This window comes from Polyodon spathula, chromosome 4 (genome assembly GCF_017654505.1).
Source record: "Polyodon spathula isolate WHYD16114869_AA chromosome 4, ASM1765450v1, whole genome shotgun sequence".
NCBI classification, from domain to species: Eukaryota; Metazoa; Chordata; class Actinopteri; order Acipenseriformes; family Polyodontidae; genus Polyodon; species Polyodon spathula.
The window spans coordinates 76,212,436-76,231,723 of record NC_054537.1 but is presented as its reverse complement, the minus strand read 5'-3'; the positions used below and the strand labels follow the sequence as shown (position 1 = coordinate 76,231,723).

General features: G+C 36.6%; 1 protein-coding gene across 1 annotated transcript; it reads right to left on the bottom strand.

The window, feature by feature from the left end:
- Positions 1-398: 398 nt before the first annotated feature.
- On the bottom strand, positions 399-16,568 carry LOC121314869 (palmitoyltransferase ZDHHC11-like). Its single transcript, XM_041248595.1, has 11 exons — positions 16,355-16,568; positions 10,374-10,595; positions 9,201-9,379; positions 8,548-8,649; positions 6,750-6,880; positions 6,305-6,502; positions 5,958-6,058; positions 5,614-5,672; positions 5,461-5,524; positions 3,846-3,924; positions 399-3,106 (listed from the first exon to the last, which is right to left on the bottom strand). Exons 1-11 carry the CDS (start codon positions 16,499-16,501, stop codon positions 2,673-2,675), a joined length of 1,716 nt encoding a protein of 571 aa, XP_041104529.1. The 5' UTR covers positions 16,502-16,568; the 3' UTR covers positions 399-2,672.
- Between the last annotated feature and the right edge of the window lie 2,720 nt (positions 16,569-19,288).

The window sequence follows — 19,288 nt, the reverse complement described above, 5'->3', positions numbered from 1 at the left end:
ATGTCAAAGGTGCTGAAAAAGTTGTTTCTCTATTGAAACATTAAACTTGGATTTTCCTTCTGAAAAAATATAGGTTAGAATAAACACTTCAACGACAATGTTGCCCTGCACTTTTAAATCAATAATGACCTTACATGCATTGTCTTGCATACTTCAGTTAACCAGTCAGGGATTGTTACATGATGATAAGCAGACATTCAGTTTGGCTGGAAGCCCAGTAAATCATCTCCAACAGCTCAGTTAGAAGATGTGGTGACCTGCTCACATGGGCATTAAAAAAAATGGATGACAGTTGGTTTAATGAACATCCCTTAAAACACAACTTGGTGTGGGTAGGAAACATCACTAATACATTCTTCTTCTTGTTTAGATTCACTTTCAATGTGATACTAGCCTGGTGCATGTCTACATAAAGGAATGAAATATCAAGATCTTGAGATCATTTATTTTTTGATCTTGACATGTTGAGATTTATTTGGGGATCTTGTGTGATCCATGTGTTTTACATTTATCTTGTGTAGCACTTTTTCAGTTGCGATTATACTTGAAAAAGGACATTTTTTTTAACATGCTGTAGTTATCAAGAATATTAGAATATGTATATGGAAGCACCTCCACGTGTCTCTATCTAGGTCAAACACACATTTTTGCATGTGGATGCAGGCCATGTTGAGCTACTTTTTCAGGTTGCATCCATGGCATGTGATCAGTGACTCCCACAGGCAAAATGGAGAAATTCTCCAAAATACATTAAACATTCTAATAAACCCTTTTATTCTTGAAACATCTCTAATCACAAAGTTTTGGTTAGGGATTAGTGCTCATATTATTGCACAAAATTACTATTCACACACACATATGGAACACATACCCTGTACAACGTAAGTAAACAAATGTGGGTTTAACTTTAAAAAGAGGCTTATTCATTAAATAAAGTAGGTACAAAGCTGTTAGCTAAATAACAAGAGCACAAACTGAGTTAAAGACAATGTTGTCAACATTTCAAAGCGTTCACTTAGCAATATATACCAAACATGCTTGAAAAGTAGCCTGGTAAATACTGCACAATAAGAGTTATTTAAATGTCATGCAAAAGCCCATTGTGTTTTTAATTAATTAATTTTTTTGGATGATGTTAAATACAATACCGAAAAAGGCAAAGATGTGAAAACAGAAGACCAAAAGCTTTTGCCTGGGAGTGAAGCAATTTAACTGTGGTACATTTCTTGTAAACAGATTCTGCCCTCTTGTGGTAAAGAGTGATACATTTACATTGAGTTGTTATCATTACCTTTAGAGGAAAAGTTATAAACTGTACATTTCAAATGGCAGACTTTATGAAAACTAGAGTTAGTTGCCACCCTCAGACATCACATTTACACACTCAGAAACCTGCTGGTGGTTTAGGGTCTTGGACCTTGGGGTTGTATCTGACTTTCTACCAAGTTTCAGGTTGCTTGGTGAAAATGTACTCAAGTTATAATATAAAAAAGTCAAATAGAACCAAAATACAAAACCCTATTGAAAAGCATTTTTAAAGTGGTTTCATAAGAGCCTAGATTTTATACACATGTTAGTATTGTACTATAATATAATATACTATAATTTACAATTCATGGCCAAAAAATATATACAATGTAACCTACGTGGTATCTAAAAACTCTGAAGTTCAATGAATATCACCTAAGTATTTAACTGCTTCCCAGAACAAAGAATACATAATTTACAGTTTCTGTTTCTAAGTATAATACATTGCTTCTTGTCAGTGGTAACCCATGAAAAGGCACTGTAAATTATTTTTTAAAATTCAATATTTAGAAAATGATGTTGCAGTGCTTGTGCACTGTCCTGCTCAGTCAGTCAGTGTTTATTGTTACCAATGACTGAGGGTAGGTATTCTATTCATACTGAACTCATCAGGTTAATGACTTAAATTAAACCCGACAAGGGACAATATTTTAAATAGTTTGTAAAAAAAAAAAAAAAATAATAATAATAACTAGCCTCCCTCTAATATAAACATCTCAACCTACAGTCTTAGTTCTAGACACTATAGCTATTGCTTATATAGCAGATAGTAAATAACAGATAGGATCCTTGAAACATAAAAGAAAGATTTGCCAAAAAAAACTTTTTATATTAAAAAAAATCAATAAAAAAAGAGCATCAGAGAGAACAGTTGTTATTTGTTTTATTCTATAAATATCCTTTAAAGATTTGAGGTTCAAACAGAACAAATTAAAAATTAAATCACTCAAATCAACTCAGTGCTTCCATCATTGGCTATAAATAAAAGTATAAACATATAGCTTAATACTGAAATAATTTTAACATAATCTTTTACATTTTGGGGAGGGATGGATGAAGACAAACACTTAAACAATATAAAAGTACAGCATGTTATTAAATCTAATTTTTGTTTCTTTTCACTTAATTTAAATAGTGCAGATTGAAGTTTCATTGCCATTAGTCATCACGGCTGGGAACTGTAAAACTTCCAGGTCCATTTCTTTTCAACAAGAATAAAGTTAAAGAATTAAAAAAAGAGCAGCTGTGCAGTGTGTCCCAGCTTTCATGTCCAGTTCAAGACTTCGAAAGGATAGGCCTTGTGGTGTTGAGGGGGTAATCCACCATAAATTCAAAAAGAAAACAAAGTGCATGCTGTCTTATTCTCAGCTTGGGTCACTCTCTATGTCTGTTTCAAGAATGCTGTTGCCCAAGCAGAGGGAATTAACATCTGTTGTATGAAGAGACACTTCATGGGAACCCCTTTGACTTCCATCCATGAAGTGTGAGGTTCCTATACTTGACAATGCCTGTTCAGAATGGGTTGTGTCCATTGATAAAGATGTCCTAAGAAACGATTGTCTTGAATTCCCTGAGTTCTCAGATGCATAGGGAGAGGGAGTTGTGATGGGCTGCATAGCTGCATGTTTTGACTGCTGTGAGGGGGTACTTTGCTTGGCACAACTCCCTAGAGGGTTTTGGGCTACTTGGATTTGCTCTATGGATTCCACACTTTCTTGGAAGGAATTATTTGGCTTCTGTTTAGATGCAGACTTAAAGCCTCCATTTGAATCCACCAAACATTCACCTTCCAAGTTTACTGTAAGGGGACAGAACCAGATTTACTGTGGGTTAAGCTTATTAATTAAAAAGGTCAAATACATTTAAAAAAAAAAAAAAATTATGGATGCAATGACAGACAGATAAAACGAGTAAATGAGTGTCACAAAGACGGCTGTAGTGGGTGACGTCAGACCAGAAACAGGAACCAGGAAATGAACACAGAGGTGGAGTTGGGTGGAGCTGAGCGATTGGTTTCGCTCAGCATTTAATGAATGAACAGAACAGTAAATAAAAAGGATGTAACAAACAAAAAACACAGGACACGGCACTTTCGCCAAAATTAAGAGAAAAACAAAACGGACTACACAGACAAACACGGTGAGCTGATATTTTAACTATTAACTATTATTACTATTATTGTTATTATAACCTCCGTCTCCAATCCCGTTCTCCACTCACCGAACACAAAACCCGAGCGAGTGAAAACATGCTGCTTTTATACAGCTGTACCGAGACTCGATTGCTAATCAGTCATTCAATTGGAGTCGCGTTACAACTGCACATATTATTACATTTTACCTGCACATGAAGTGCTGTGCAATCCTCGTGCCTCAATACAAACATACATTTGAAACACTCATGTTACACAGACCCGTTTATATCCCGTGTACCAATGACTATACACAAACATTAACACAAAATACACACAGGGGTGGGGCACTTTGCCATAATGAGTAATAAAATATTTGAGGGAATAAAAAAAAAAAAAAACATACCTGCTAAGCTTTGAGTGGCCTGTTTTGGATTATAGTATGAATTCTCACTTGTATCACTGGTTACTTGTTTGATTTCTCCCTAATAAAAAGAATATATAAAAAACAAAAAGTCATTCAGAAAAATCAATTCAAAAAAGGTTTGTTAACTGAATGTGTACCCATCAAAATTATCAACCAAGTTATATTGATCTTTCTATCTCTTTTCCTCTTGAATCCACCACCCTCTCTCCCTTCTCATCCACCAAGCACCTCAGTGTCACCCTTGACCCCTCCCTCTCCTACTCTCAGCACATCTTGACTCTGGCACGCTTCTGTTGCTTCTTCCTCAGCAACTTACAAAGAATTCGCATCTTCCTGACGACTACTCCACCCAGCTCCTAGTTCAGGCCCTGGTACTGTCCTGCCTCGACTACTGAAACTCCCTCCTGGCCAGCCTTCCTGCCTCTGCTACCCGTCCGCTCCAGTGCATCCAAACCTCTGCTGCTCGCCTTGTTTTTTCCCCTTCCTCGTTTCTCCCAAGTGACACAGCTTCTCCGCTGTCTACACTGGATCCCTATCGCTGCTCACATCCAATTCAAAACTCTTGTACTCGCCTATCACTGTCTTCACCTTTCTGCTCCCTCCTATCTCCAGACACCTGTCATTTCTCACTACACCCCCTCTCGCCCCCTCCGCTCCTCCACCTCTGGCAGACTAGCTGTAACCTCCCACCGATCCCCGTCTCCAGAGCCCGCTCCTTCTCCAGCCTTGTCTCTCAGTGGTGGAACAACCAGACCACGGATATCAGGACTGCTCAGTCCCTGACCACCTTCGGGGGTCCTACTCAAGACACACCTGTTCAGACAGCATCTGTAACCCTCAACTCTCGATTATGCTGGACTATATGGCACCCAACTGTACCAGTTCTTGCATCAGCTTGTACCTGCATTGAACTGCTCCATACCTTGCCACATTCAACTACTGCTCCAAACTATAACTGTATCTTGTATCTGATTTTACTCTTTCAGGTAACCATTCTCAGTTTTTTTTTTTTGCTCTTACTGGGAAATCATTCTCATCCCTTTATCATACTTACTACATGCTCTTACTGGACTTTACTCATATAAGCAAATATTTACTATAAGTTATAACTGCTCTTAGTCAAACTTGTACTTATACCCTACCTTACTGTATTCTTTATTTCGCTGTTACTTAAATTTGATCTTATTGCACTTTCATAACTGCTCTTATCTGAATTAGGATAGTCTGTAATGTGATATTTTATGTGATATTGTGATAACTTGTAATGTGATTTTATAATGCAATACTTTGTACTGTTATTTTGTAACAACTTAGTCACCCTAGATAAGGGTGCTAATAAATAATAATAATAATAATAATAATAATAATAATAATAATAATAATATAATAATAATAATATAATATATCATAATATAATAATAACACCCAAATGTTTACAGATTTAGAAATTCAACAAGGATATTAAGGATTATATGTTTGGGGGTGGGGGGGGGGGGGAAGTCAAAGTTTCATAGTTCATATTTTTAATAATCAAAATAACTTTTCAATAAAAATTATACAAAAATATAAAGTACTTTTCAATGAACAAGCTCACCCCTGCACGATCACCACTGGACTGCTTAATGGTTACGCGGGGTCTATCCTGGTACTTGAAAGCACTGTGGAAAAAAAAGATACATTTTTTTTTATTTACACAAAACAATTTTACACAAAACTATTTGAACTCTGGGGATAATCAAAATGTTACCTGGACCTTGCAGATAAGGGTGAATCACAACCAATAGAGGTCTGCATTGCTGGCACATTCTATCAATAGAGGACAGAACAATTATGACACGGAACAGTTACGAGTCAGCCTTGGACTCTTTGCAGAGTTTTTATTTATTTATTTATTTTTTAGTTAGGTCATGGCATAACTCTTTTTCTTTCTTTCTTTCTAGAGGAAAAGTTAAGATTAGTGCTTATTGGGATATGTGGATTGTATTTTCAATAACTTCTTATAACAAATATACTTTTGGTTCAAATTCAGTTACTGCAAACTGAACATCTCTACAATTCTAAAGTAGTTGATTTTTAAAAATCTACTTTCACCTGAGATCTGAATGTTGATTCCAAATCCTTGTCTTGGTTTTTAATACTTGGAGCGTGCCTCTGTTTCACTATATAGTCATACGTACTCAGCTTCTTTGCCACTGTAAAAAAATTTAAATAAAATTAAAAAAAGTAATGTATACTGATCTAATGAAAATTATTATTTTATAGTAATCAGGAAGGGAGCATTTTTTATTGCGAGTTGAATAAACTATTGGGAGATTTGACTGAATCATGTTCAGGACTAAATAAACCTTACAATACAATACAATAACCTTACTGTTAAATCAGTATGCTATACAGCAAGTGTAGTTCTCTGGAGTTATGAAGTCATGCATATAACTCACACAGGTAAATATGGAATATAAGTAAATTCCCAAGCAACAAGAGAGAGGCCAACCCCATGAGAATGGAAATGAATGCTGGAACCAGAATCCCTGCTGACGTTGTTTCCACGGGAGACACCGGAAGAAATGCCAGCCACGTGCTGTTCTCCTGAATATCTTTAGAGAAAAATGAATATTTTAACAGGAAAACAGATGCCACTAGAAATGTCATGTTGTGACAAAGTATTTGGATATAGTAATTTTGCATTACACTGCATTTGCCTTTGTTGCAACCACTATAGATTTTGAAGATTTGATACAGTTATACTGTATTACAAAGTCACTGTGTCTAAAATACTGTATGTTGTCCCACTGCACACCCTGTTGGTGCAAAATTCTAAGTGTAAAAGTGTAAAACATGTGAACAGACACTAAAAAAAACACTTGATAAGGAGTGAATTTAGACATATACCATGAAACTGAGGAGCAGTGCGCAGCTGAGTAGGGTTCATAAAATGTTCGATGAAAACATACAGGATCACAAGCACCATCAGAATAATCCCAAGGACTGCAGAAAGCACAGTACAGAAGAAAAACCTACAAAACAATGTAACACTTGTTCTTCAATGGGATTATAGTAATCCATTGAACCCTACATTATACAGTAGAAATAGACATGCAAATAAAGCAAACATTACACCTATACTGTAGATACTAGTCATTATTTCTAGAACTATTTTATGGAACTTGGGTACAAAAAAAAACTTAACATCAAATTTAACATCACACTCTGCACCAGGAAATTGAGTATTAATAACAATTACTGTACCTTTAATAATGTACAGAATAAAGTTAACATACACAAGTACTTAGTGCACAAGTACCTACTGATGATCTATAGTTAGTAACCTATTCTATCACATTAAGCAAACAAAATGTCAAAGCTTTACAAATCATTAAATTAATGCAATTCACTAAAACTTTAACACCTACAGTTAAGGTAATGAAATACTGTAATTAAACGTACCACATACCAAACTTTGAAAACTTTGATTACAATTTAGTACAACTTTGACACATTACAGAACTTTAGGAATCATTAAAATTCAGTAAAATGTTTCTATACTTTGATATTTGCTGTTAAGGCATTGTAATAACGTGCAATTGCAGTGAATCAAATAAAAGTTCTTAGCTGATCAATAACATAGACAGGATCGCCAGCCCTTACTGACGAAATAGAAGAAAAATCAAGAACAAGGTTATTGTTTTAATTTTCTTAACTGCAACAATTTAAAGCACACAGTGCTCCATCTAAGGTTTTGGTGATCTGAATAATTTTGTAACTTTCATTTGCCTCAGTCTGCAGTTTCTTTTTTGGCAGCTAAATCTTGTAGCCATTTTAGCAACAGAAGCTGTGTGTGTAATACACCACACGTAATTCATCATGTGATTACAGGTGGTTCGGTTTATTAAACAGTACGGTACATCAAAGATTGGATAATTGACTTTCTACTGTACTGTTTTTACTGAAACTCTTTCCACACTGCAAACCTGTTCACAGTTTTAGGAAAGACAGCTCCACTTAAAACTACAGAACAGCTATTTAATAATTTATTTTGGGGTTATATATCTGTAAAGTTACTTTCAAACAAGGAGGCGGCTTGTGACGATCATGGTAAGACCAAGGACATGGTGCAAGCTGTGGGGTTTTTTTTTTGCCCCGTCTCATCTTTTTCCACACTGTTGTGCTGGCATCCTACTAGAACTACAGGATCAGTAATTAGCAATTGAATTAGATCACACCTGAACCATAGAAAAGATGCTACAGTTATTGCATAACACATGAATACGAATCCATTCATATAGGTGTTTGTGTTGTTCTGACTGGTATAATTTCCTTCATGTTAATAGCAAGACCCTAGATGTTTGTTGTGATGGTTTAGGGTGAATTTTAAGGTTGTTTGAGGTCAATTTTAAGGTCATGTAAGGTAAGGTTTTGGACTGTATACATTTCACATGTAGTGACTCTTTAGAAAACCAAGGAATAATAAAATTAACGTGTTTTCATGATCATTAAACATGTATATGGTTCACTCTCGCTTTAATATCAGTGTGCTTGAACATCAGGAATCTTTTCCACAGCAAAAAGTGTCAGTCGTCCTCTCTTCAGTCACTACAGAAAATGTGGCTTTATTTTAACAAAAAATATAAGTCATTTTGAGGAAACTGGTGTTAATTTATACAGCATAGATGTGGCAACTTACCAGTAGTTCCGTCCCCCAACACAGTTATTCAGCCATCTGCAGTGGTGATCAAAATCAGAGATGCACTTATTGCAACTACTGCAGTGTTTTGCTTTTAGTCCACTGTAAATCAGAAGTGCATATCATGACTGAATGTCTACATTGGTTATAGCACAGAGCATATTACTCTGATTTATTCAGGGATTCAAGAGTAAATGGTATCCACCCACCACAACTCAGGCAACAAGATGTCGGGTGACAATGAGCTATCACAGGCAGTCAACATGGCACTAATTTAAATTCTTTTGGCAGGAAATATAACTATCATGCAATAGTTACCACCACCATTTCCTTCCAGGATGTTGTGATGGCAGTCTGAAATGAAGATGAACCAGCCAACTGAGCAGCCTTTATTAGTAATCTGTCAAAGCCTGGGGAGGTGCAGCTATTTCCTATCTTAAAGACTACATGTCAGGGACTGCTATTTACATAACTAGAAAATCAATCAATCAGTCATATCAGTGACAGGCCATTTAATTAAAAGATTTAGCTATTTTGGTCCAATCCCTTTATATAATTTCAAACTTCAAACAAACAAACAAACAAACAAAAAATATTATTCATAATAATAAAATGAATAGATACATCCAAGATAAGAGAATACAACCACCTACACATTGACTTCACACAGGTAGCAATGCAGGTTCTGTATTGCATGGGGGTGCTTCACCCTGTCTAAAACTGGCATTGGATTCCTATAATTGTTCTTGGCACGTACACTGTGGTCTGCAGGATCAATGGAGACAGCAGCTATATGCACAACAAAGTGAGAAGCAAACGTTATGCCAATTATCTGATTAAATATAGGAGTCAAGGAATAACTGAACACATTATAGACAAACACGTCTTAAAATGAGGGGCCGCTGTACGGTACATAACGTATAAAACTTGCAGGGTTGTGACACTCTCAAGAATTTTGTCGGTGTTTTTATAATGTATCATGTTGTGGATTATTACTAATTAAGTTCTGCATGCACACTGATAATAGATAAGTAGTGATAGCTAATTTAGCTATACTGAAGTGTCCTTGTAGATAAACATAAACACCTAGGCCTCAAGGAACACCCTTAGACTATCTGAGCACCAAATATGACGATGAACCTCAACCCCCAGGTACAGATCTTTTTCAGTGTTATTGGGACAACTATTAGGTCCTAATGGGTAACCATTTAGGATGGCAAAGCTTCCTTCATATCTAAAGTCCTACAAAGAGTGACCGGTTTTTTATTAAACTGTAATGCAGAGATGGAAATAAGACTCCAATTGCATAGCAGTTTGATCCATTCCTGGTTTTACTAAGAGTTTAATAATTCACACCTGAGCTTGTTACCTATACACTGTGGCTAATCAAGCTTGTAGTAAAACCTGAAATGGGTGAAACTGCTATACAATGGGAGTCTTATTTCCATCCCTGCATTTAAAGTCTGATTAATTAGTGTACCTTAGCCCTTGCTAGCACCCAACAATGTCCACTTCTCAAAGTTACTTCTACAAATAGCAAATTGTGTGTGCCAGACTCATGTTTCTTGGAACTTTGACTGGGTATTCACGTGCCCACAGAGAACCTGTTTTATAAATGGTAGATAATGGGCTATATATTTTATATGATACATAATATTAAAATATAATTATATTGATACATAAAAACATGTGTATACTTGTATTCACTTCATTATATTTGGTTCCTTATCACTTTTAGCAGTGTATTGACCCTGAAAAGAAAACAGTATAACTGAGCAAAGACTGTTTTTATACTGCAGAAGATGCACCTATATAAACAAGGATACACTGTAGCCAGCATATTTCCAGTTGTAAGGCAGCAGAGGTATGTAGATTCCAAACCCTACAATAGCCAGATATGTGTAGAACAGCCAAGCGACAAGCTGGAAGGAGTGCATAGGCAATGACCAGCCGTTCACTCTGGACCGCCGTGGAGGGGTAACCAGATCATTTCTGCTGTCTTCCTGTGCAGGTCTAGTCCGTCTTACCCTCCTATCATAGCAGTTCATCTGCAAGAGAATACAAAGCCTCATGTATATGCAAGTGAACACATTTGCAGGTTCACATATCACGCACATTCCTCACGCAAATGGAAGTGCACGGCCAAAACATGATACGACTAAAAAGGGTGGCTAAATCACATGCTAAAAAGCTGTGCAAATGGACCCAAAACTATGTTGTTGATTTCTTTTTGCATAGCAACAAGTTTGAAAGCATTGGGTTACTATCATAATCCTGGTTCCCTGAAATAGAAATATTAATCATTACAAATGGGTGGTGTCTCTTTAAGAGCACCTGAACCTGACAACTGTACCAACACTGCTTGTCAGAGCCTGTGACACGGCTGAGGGCCCCCAAGCCTATTAGAAGCCAAGTCACAGGTCAAAAGATGCAATTTTTTTAAATGTCATTGAGACTAAGCCGCTACAATCAAACCAATTAAAACTGGTTCTAAAACCATTTATTTACTTTTGTTAAAAGTGACACTCTATAACTTTAGGTAAGTTACGGAATGAATAATAACACACTACACAATTGGAACACGTAGGCTTTTTCTAATAACCACGGACCTTGTGTGGGCCAGTGTACACTACGTTTTTTGAGTTAAATTGCACAAGCTCTTATTGTTTCATCAGCCAACTGTTCTTTTCCATTATACTACTGTTACGTATACTTTCCATTAAAATGGTGAAAGAAGTGAGAAATCATTGAAACTGTAAACACTGTGTGATTTTCCTGTGTTTAATGTAAGCTCTGAATCAATGCAGGGCTAATAAACTGTACAAACAAGCTTTACATAGCTGGTGCACATCAGCTGTTTGCAATCACCAGTCTTGTTGTTTGACCTTGTGATGCGTGAGTATAGTGCTTTGCTGCCTGTGAGAATTGAGCATTGTTGTTAAATGTAACTTCGTGTTATCTGGGTTTCTGCTGACATTGGTAAAGTGAAGAAGAAATGCAAATGTTAACTTTCAATGTGTTATGTCTCACAACATGTATCATGCTAGGGAAATAAGATCAGATTTGATCAAGGAAATTATGTAAGCTATCTATATATCTGTGTTGTATGTAGTAATTTCTTTACTCAGCTCAATAACATCAACACTGATGCCAGCTCAGAACACCATCAACTGAGGCTTGTGTGTGAGATCATTGATGTATCACACTTGATTTGTTTTGTTAATGTTTGCATTTTAATTCTTTTTGATTGGAATGACCTGAAGAAAATTGGCTTATTATTTTAATAAGAAATCAAACCTCTTACAGCTGCTCACCACCAGACCTAAGAGGCGCATGTGACCACATACGATGTCTGTGTGAAGCCATGCTTGCTCTGGAGATGTGGTGCAGGTGTGGCAGTCATCTGGTAGTTGAGGACTCTGATGCCTTTGGGTCATCAACGGGGCCAATATGACCTCCATGCACTTCATGAAGACATTAGCAGCCAGAGAGAGGCCACAGATACTTCTGGTGTGCCGATCTTATTGTTGTGGAAGTAGGCATCCTTTGGGTCCACCATAGTGAACCAATCGCCTGGCCTGATAGATTGCAACAGCCGTTGCATAGTCAACATCTTGAACCACCTCTGACTCGGGTACAGGTTTAGTTGTCTGTGGCCTCCATCCCGCTTTGACACCAGAAAGTACTTTGAGCAGAACCCGTGCAGCTACTAGTGATGCCAGGTTTCTGCCTACAGGCTGTCCACTGAGCTTGGAAAGCTGCAGGAGAGTTCTAGATATGAGGCAGATATCATCCCCATGCTGGAGAGAGGGACCTAGGTCTGTAAAGGACCTGACTAGTTGCGCCTGGTATGCCACTAGGACACTGCTGTAATTACCCAGTCATGCTGAAAATGCACTAGCAGCATGCACCTTCTTTAGAATCATTGCAGTGACCCGGCTGTGCTTGTCTGGGGGCACAGTGTCCTTGGACAGCAGGGACAGGTTGGCAGTCAACGCTGCAATAGAGGCCTCCACTGGTGGAAAGTGGTTCAGCCCATTTGTCCGCATCAAAAACCTTATAAAAAGTGTGTCCGCTACACGTGGGATGGCTGCGGATGTTGATGGGTGGTCCCAGGAGGACTGCAGCTCAAACATGGAACCTAAAGGGCTGTTGTTGCTCTCTGCATCAGGGGAATGAGCTTGGCTCACATTGATGGTTGCTGCAGTGGCGCTATATCAGATTCCCTTTCCTCCAGGTATGAAGCTCGTCCCTTCGGATAGCGTCCTCTAAATCGTCCAGCACCTGAGGTGGCGGGAAAGTGGGAACTTGGAGCGAAGGGACTGACTGAGCTTGGGATGGCAAAGTCAACCGCCTCTGCATCAGCTCTGCTGGACCTCCTGCTGATGCGATCAGGGCTGTGAGAGCAACGTTTTCTCCTCTTAGCACTCCTAGGTGGTGAATAGGAGCAGGAAGAGGAAGTGGAAGGAGATCTGGGTCTCTCACTTCTTTTAGAAATAAAGTATATTTCACTTGTCTGGAGTTGAGAGTACAGGCTCAGGAATTTCTTGAAGAAAAAAATTGTGTTTTTTGTCTTGTGACGCAGCTTATTATAGGCTTGGGGGTCCTCAGCAGAGTCACAGGCCAAAAGACGAGCAGCACTGATAGAGTTGTCAGGTTTGGGTGTTCTTAGAGACCTCTTCATATGATGCTAATACTGTATTGGTATAACAAAATTTTGTTTTTAAAAAGCATTTTCAGCTTTCATCCACATAAAAAATGCAAATGTAGCTTGAATCTGAAACCACACTGTATCGACGATAATGTAAATAAAAACCAAGCTCTAGACAATGAGTTTCAAACTTTAAACGTGTTCCTGTTTACAGGTAAGGACTCAATTTTACTGTGCTGAATATGGTAATGTTCGTTATGGTAATTTTATGGTAATTGTTTAATTATTAATTTAAAATGTTTAGTAAAATGTGACCAAGAGTGAGTTTTTGGAACATTGATAAATTGAGATGCGAGAGTCTGTGCAATGTATATAAACACATAAAATTATTAGAATCTGTAATATATCATGATTAACTTGGTATAATAACTGTGTAAAAAGTTCTTGGTAACGTATTTAGTTTTTATTGCTGTCTATATTTATTTGCACAAGGCACAAGTTTCATTTTGCTGTTAACTATACTGTTTCAATTTAAAATGAAAAGTGATATTGTAAGTAGGCAGAAACCTCAGTGTGATAACATTATAGTAAATAACACAAGCTATGGTTTAAAATTGTAATTCACATTTTCCTGTGTTTTGGATACAGCAACGTTGTACATCCTCCTCTATCTTTGTCCATCTGTTTGCCATTTCCCCAACATTACTGTGATCTCAGTCTGTATACATATTTGTCAACTGTGGTCTTTAAACTACACGCCATGTATGCTCTCTTCTCATTGGTCAGTTTCCCTAGTTAAGGCGTGTGCAGCTCCAGGATCGGATCAATATTACTGATCCCTGGAGCCTGAACCAGATCCTAGTAGTAAAACACCATCTCATGATCTGGGTCTGATCTCAGGTTTATTTCCATTGACTTCTATACTGACTAGTGACTATACCAATACATTATTGTGAAATACAAGTTTCAGTACTCCTGTAATGTGAGGGGGACATTTCCCCATCATCGAAAAAGTGAGGGGTGCATGTCCCCCATGCCCTCTGTGTAAATGACGCCTATGATCACACCTCAATGTCAAGCTATGTATTGTACAGAACCCAAAGATACACACCCCTGCTGAGCACATAAACATATTTGTTAAAATGTGTTCCCGCTGTCCTTAGCCTCATCCAGGCCAAGGACAGCAGTAACAATGTCTTCAAACAGTAACGTTACTGCTCAATTAAACCCATTTTGTATCATCAAACAGAAAATATACAAGTCAATGATTTTGTTTCATTATAACCATCAATACTGACCTTTCAGCAGATGCATTTCGGTTATCCATGCATTTTTTTTCACAGTTTTTGCTGCTGGCAAACATCTGTTAGTTATGTACAATACCTCAGCATGTACTTTATTAATCAAATTCCATGTCTTATAAATAAAAAAAATAAAAAAAATGCATTACTGTGCAAACAACCCTTTAAGACCACCTTTTTTAAACCAATACTAAACAGAGCAGCAAGTTAATAATTCACAAATATTTAAACCACAAAAACAGCAGCTGAAACATACGTTTTATAATGCTACTTAGACAACCGGTGCCACGTTGCTTTGACTCAACTGAAGACACCTTGTGTCATGTAGGACCAATATGATTGGATGAAGGTTGTCCTGCATTCTGATTTGAAGCCACATTGGCGTGAGAACCTCTGATTGGTTGATAGGACTATCAAACCAAATCTATAGACTAGTACTAAATCACTCCAGAACAAGTTAAACTATGTAGACTTCTCTTGTTGAATTAATACTACTTCACCCTTTAACATGCATCAACTAATTCCTGCCTTATTCTTTGTGATCACTTCCCCTTGAATGATGAGACAGTTCTTAACTTAAAATAAACATCATAGCACCACAGTGGATCAATTTTGCTTAAATATCTTCAGATAACCACATAGCCCCTTCTTGCAGATATAGTGTTGCCATGTCTCTGAGATTGAGCTGTATCCTGAGGATTGTTACAAGCCGCTTTGGCATTGGCCACGGCTCACAGTGTGGTTTCTGCACGCTTGTTACTGTAAAGGACAGCAGCCAGCTTGTGAATGACAGAACTGATTCTCTTAAAAATCAACAGCTTTTTATTATGTTAACATCCTTTACTGCTGCAGTCTAATCAACACACTGTATCCAAGTTAAGGGTGAATGAATAGCTGTGGCACTCCCTCTAGTAGTAAAATAAAATTATGCAAGGCTAAAATACATTTTTCAATAGACTTTCAAATAAAATCATTTTAAAAGTACCCCATCATTGTTTTGTGTTTTGACGTCCAGTACACAATTTGCTGCAGGATTATGCCATTTATATTTTGACTATTAAAATAGACCACAGTTAGCCTAATTTTAGGGCAAAAAAATCATTTAAGTTACAAGGTGTCAAATTTTTAGATTGATACATATATTGGTAAAGCCTCTCACTGAGCTGTTCTTGCCTTAAACTACTACTAAGCTGCATAGAGAGTCTATAAGCAAGTATACCTTTAATGTCCTTATTCCAACTAATATGTTTTAGTTGCACAATTAAAACAAAAGTACTTTAAATTATAGTTTTAATCATACAATGTGGAACAGCTTTCCTCAATGTATTTTAAGGTACCTTGCTGCATGGACTTACTGCATGACTTGCTGCATGACTTGCTGACGATCTTTCAAATAGTTTCAGGAACTGTGCATTTGTTAAAGCACATTTTGCCATTTCAGCAAAATAACTGATTAATAAAGCTGATTTAAATTAAATTAAAACTACAAAAGTTATGTCAGTTTAAAATCACATTTTTGGTGTGTTTTTATACAAACTTTTTGAAAAAGATCACACTGTTTTGAGTAAATAGCTTTTAGCTCTATGACTTCTAAGGAACACCAAATTAGTTTTATGATAGTTTCTAGTCTAAGCGACAGAACAAAAAGCACCAAACACATATAAACATGCACCCTAACTAAAACTACTTTTTATTAACTAAATCATATATTTGTTTATCAGAGTAAATGTTGACTACTGTACACAAATACAGTGCCATGTATTAATAGCACAGACCTACAAAAATCAAACAGAATAACAGTCACTGATGATGTACATTTTTGGGGTTTTTTAAATAGGAGTATTGCTTAACTTACCCACTGCATGAAGGCACAGCAGCACTGAAAATAGTGGTACAAAAATGTAACAGGTTTGTGATAGCATTCCGAGTCATTCCTACACAAGAATGCATAATTCTGTGCACCACAAATACCGAAGCAGAAGGACGATCTTTGGTGTGACATTTTAGTTTCCCAAATGTTACAGTTTACTGGTAAACATCTTCGAGAACAGCATTAGCTCCTAACAGAGTGTGTGCTTCAACACCCACAAGAATGATCATCGTGTACATTCTACTAGGCAACCAACAGCAACTTCCTTTTCTTTCAACATAACTGTTGCACTGGAGTTGGGGAAAGAGAAAGCCACAAAAGGATGTGGCCAAGGCCAACTGGGCTTAGTTTACAGCTTCACTAGCAGATCACCTAATACAACATAATCCAACTCATACATTTAAAAACAAATTCTAATAAAACAAAAAACTGTAGTACTATAATCTATAAGAATATAATTATTTATTTATTTTTTTACAAAAACTCTTATGTAAATGAAGAACGTTCACTTCAGCAGTCATTGTGAAAATGGAACATCCTGAATGTTGGTTATGGTAAGAGAACTTGAAGAAACATTAATTTCTCAGAGTGTATGTGGAGTTCATACATTATGAAAGCCTATTTTCTTTACGTTTAGACAAAACTGAGGAAGACTTATGTATTACTATTTTGTTTCCCAGGACGCTCATAAATAAGTGTATTTCCTGTTATATTCAGAGATTATCATTTTTACGACAAGGGCGTACGGTCTTACACGTAGCATGAATACATGTGTACATGTTTGCCTGCTCCCGTGGATGGTGTTTGGTTCAGATAGGTTGTGGTAATGTACTAGTTGTTTATGCAGTGTGTCTTTTTAGGTTAGTGGTTATGTTTCTGTGCCACTCAGTATCATATCTTCCACAATGAGGTTAAAGCAGAGATTCAGCCCAGCTGGTAACGTATTAGCCTCTTGGTGCCTGCTTACTGTCTGAATCTCTCTAAACAAAAGCCTGTAAGTTGCAGCAGCAGAGAGCTGCATCTTTAACGAAACACAAGGTAGCAGGAATAGGCACTGCGCCTCCCCTTGAAACATGGCTTGTGTTTTTGGCACTTTTGACAATTTGGCGGTTTTTTTTCACATTTCCAATGTGTTTTTGTTTCAGATTGTATGCACAGCATGTTTTCATTAACAAAGATTACACAGATTGCCTAACTTGTCTGGTCTAATCATCATTAAAGGATTTTTAAAGGACAGTACAGATTTACAAACTTTTAAAATAGCAAGCACTCTTCAAAAAAAAAAAAAAAAAAAAAGACAATAAATAATATATTACATCTGCCTTCAAATCCATCACCTATCTGCTATCAGCACATCTGTGACTGTATTATGTTACATAAATATTTGATACAGCTTCTTTTGAGGACTCATGACCAAGATAAAAAGCTGCTTTTTCTGGATCACATAATGATTCCAAACACTATTCACAGTAAGAGAAATGTAAAAAATAAAAAAAATAAAGAAATAAAGATTTAAGTAAAGTGTTGGAAAAGCATAGTTAAAAACTGAAGCACAGTATAAACATGGTACACGTGTGGGAAATCATTGTAAGCTACAAAAACAGTGTGCATTTATTTGGGGGGGGGGGGGGGGGTTGGGGCTCTCCTTTAAATTGCAATTGCTTAATTAAACCTGTAAGTTTAAAGGTGCAAATCTATCAAGAGACAAAATAGGTATGCAAAAGAGAAATTAAATGATTTTTTCTTTTCACTTAAACAGTTTTGGAAAATTAGCTGGAGTTTATTTGCAGTCAGAATACACATTTTTCAGGGGCTAATCTAGCCTTTTGCAAGTACATTTACGTACTGTACATCAGTGTAAAATAGGTTTTAGTTTGCTACATCACTGATACAAAATCATTGCCAAATATTACTGTGCTTTGTTTATATATATATACAGATGGTACAGATAATCTCATAATATAATTTTATTTCTATTATTATAAGCATATTTGTCAATCTGTGTTTTAATAGTTTCACAATCGATTGATTGTGCATGTCCTATAAATAACTAATATTGTTTCTGTTCAAGTCTAATAAAAAACTAAAAACTATTTTTATATATACCAAAGTAGCGTTAAAAAAAAAATGTAAATGTTAAATGGCAAACAAGGTCAGGAACCCTAAATCGAATACAAAAAATAAAAGTAAAATTCAAACACACATTTTATCCAGGGAAAGTTTGTATGCAATCTAAACAGTAAACTTTGCAGGGTTTTAAAATAAATAAATAAATAAAATCCCATCCCAGCAAGTACAAGCTTGACCTGAGCAGACTCAATTGTTGATAAAATTGCAGAACACAAAGTTTTCTAATCAGCCAATACCTCAGCGACTATTTTTTGATGATGCGTTTAAATGTCATGTTCATGTATTAAAAAAGCAGTGTGACTTATTTGCTAATTTACAAAAACGTAACTCTGTTATTTAACATTCATTCAATTTACAATGAACGTTCATATATTTTACATTACACATGCATGAATACTGTCTGTTTACAAACACGATCGTTAAACTATTCTATTGTTTACTCGTTATTATTATCATTCATGGGAGTTTTTTTTTTTTTTTATCTCGAAACATTTACACAAGAAAAAACGTCTTGTGTAAAATGCTTTTTTGGGTTTCCATTCGCTCAGTTTATTTTACTCGAGTAAACCGGGCTTTTCACCAGACGTCATGCAAATGAATGGGAAAGGTGGGGGTTGATATGTAAATTAGCTATGCGTAAAGTATTCGTGCTGTTTTTGAAGATTACTAGTGAATTTGAGGAAAACCTGCAGCCCTCTGCAAGAAAGCTGTAACTGGGACGTAAGTTCACCTTTCAGCATGACAACGACCCAAAGCACACAGCCAAAGCTACACTGGAGTGGCTAAGGA

Bases quoted from the DNA above. Each gene is read 5' to 3' on its own strand.
- LOC121314869 (XM_041248595.1), bottom strand. From the start codon at position 16,501: ATGTCACACCAAAGATCGTCCTTCTGCTTCGGTATTTGTGGTGCACAG. The intron at 6,503-6,749 runs GTCTAAATTCAC...TGACATTTCTAG, and splicing joins TCCTCAGTTTCATGGTATAT to TGGCATCTGTTTTCCTGTTA. The intron at 3,925-5,460 runs GTGAGCTTGTTC...TCTTTTTATTAG, and splicing joins CCAGTGGTGATCGTGCAGGG to GGAGAAATCAAACAAGTAAC.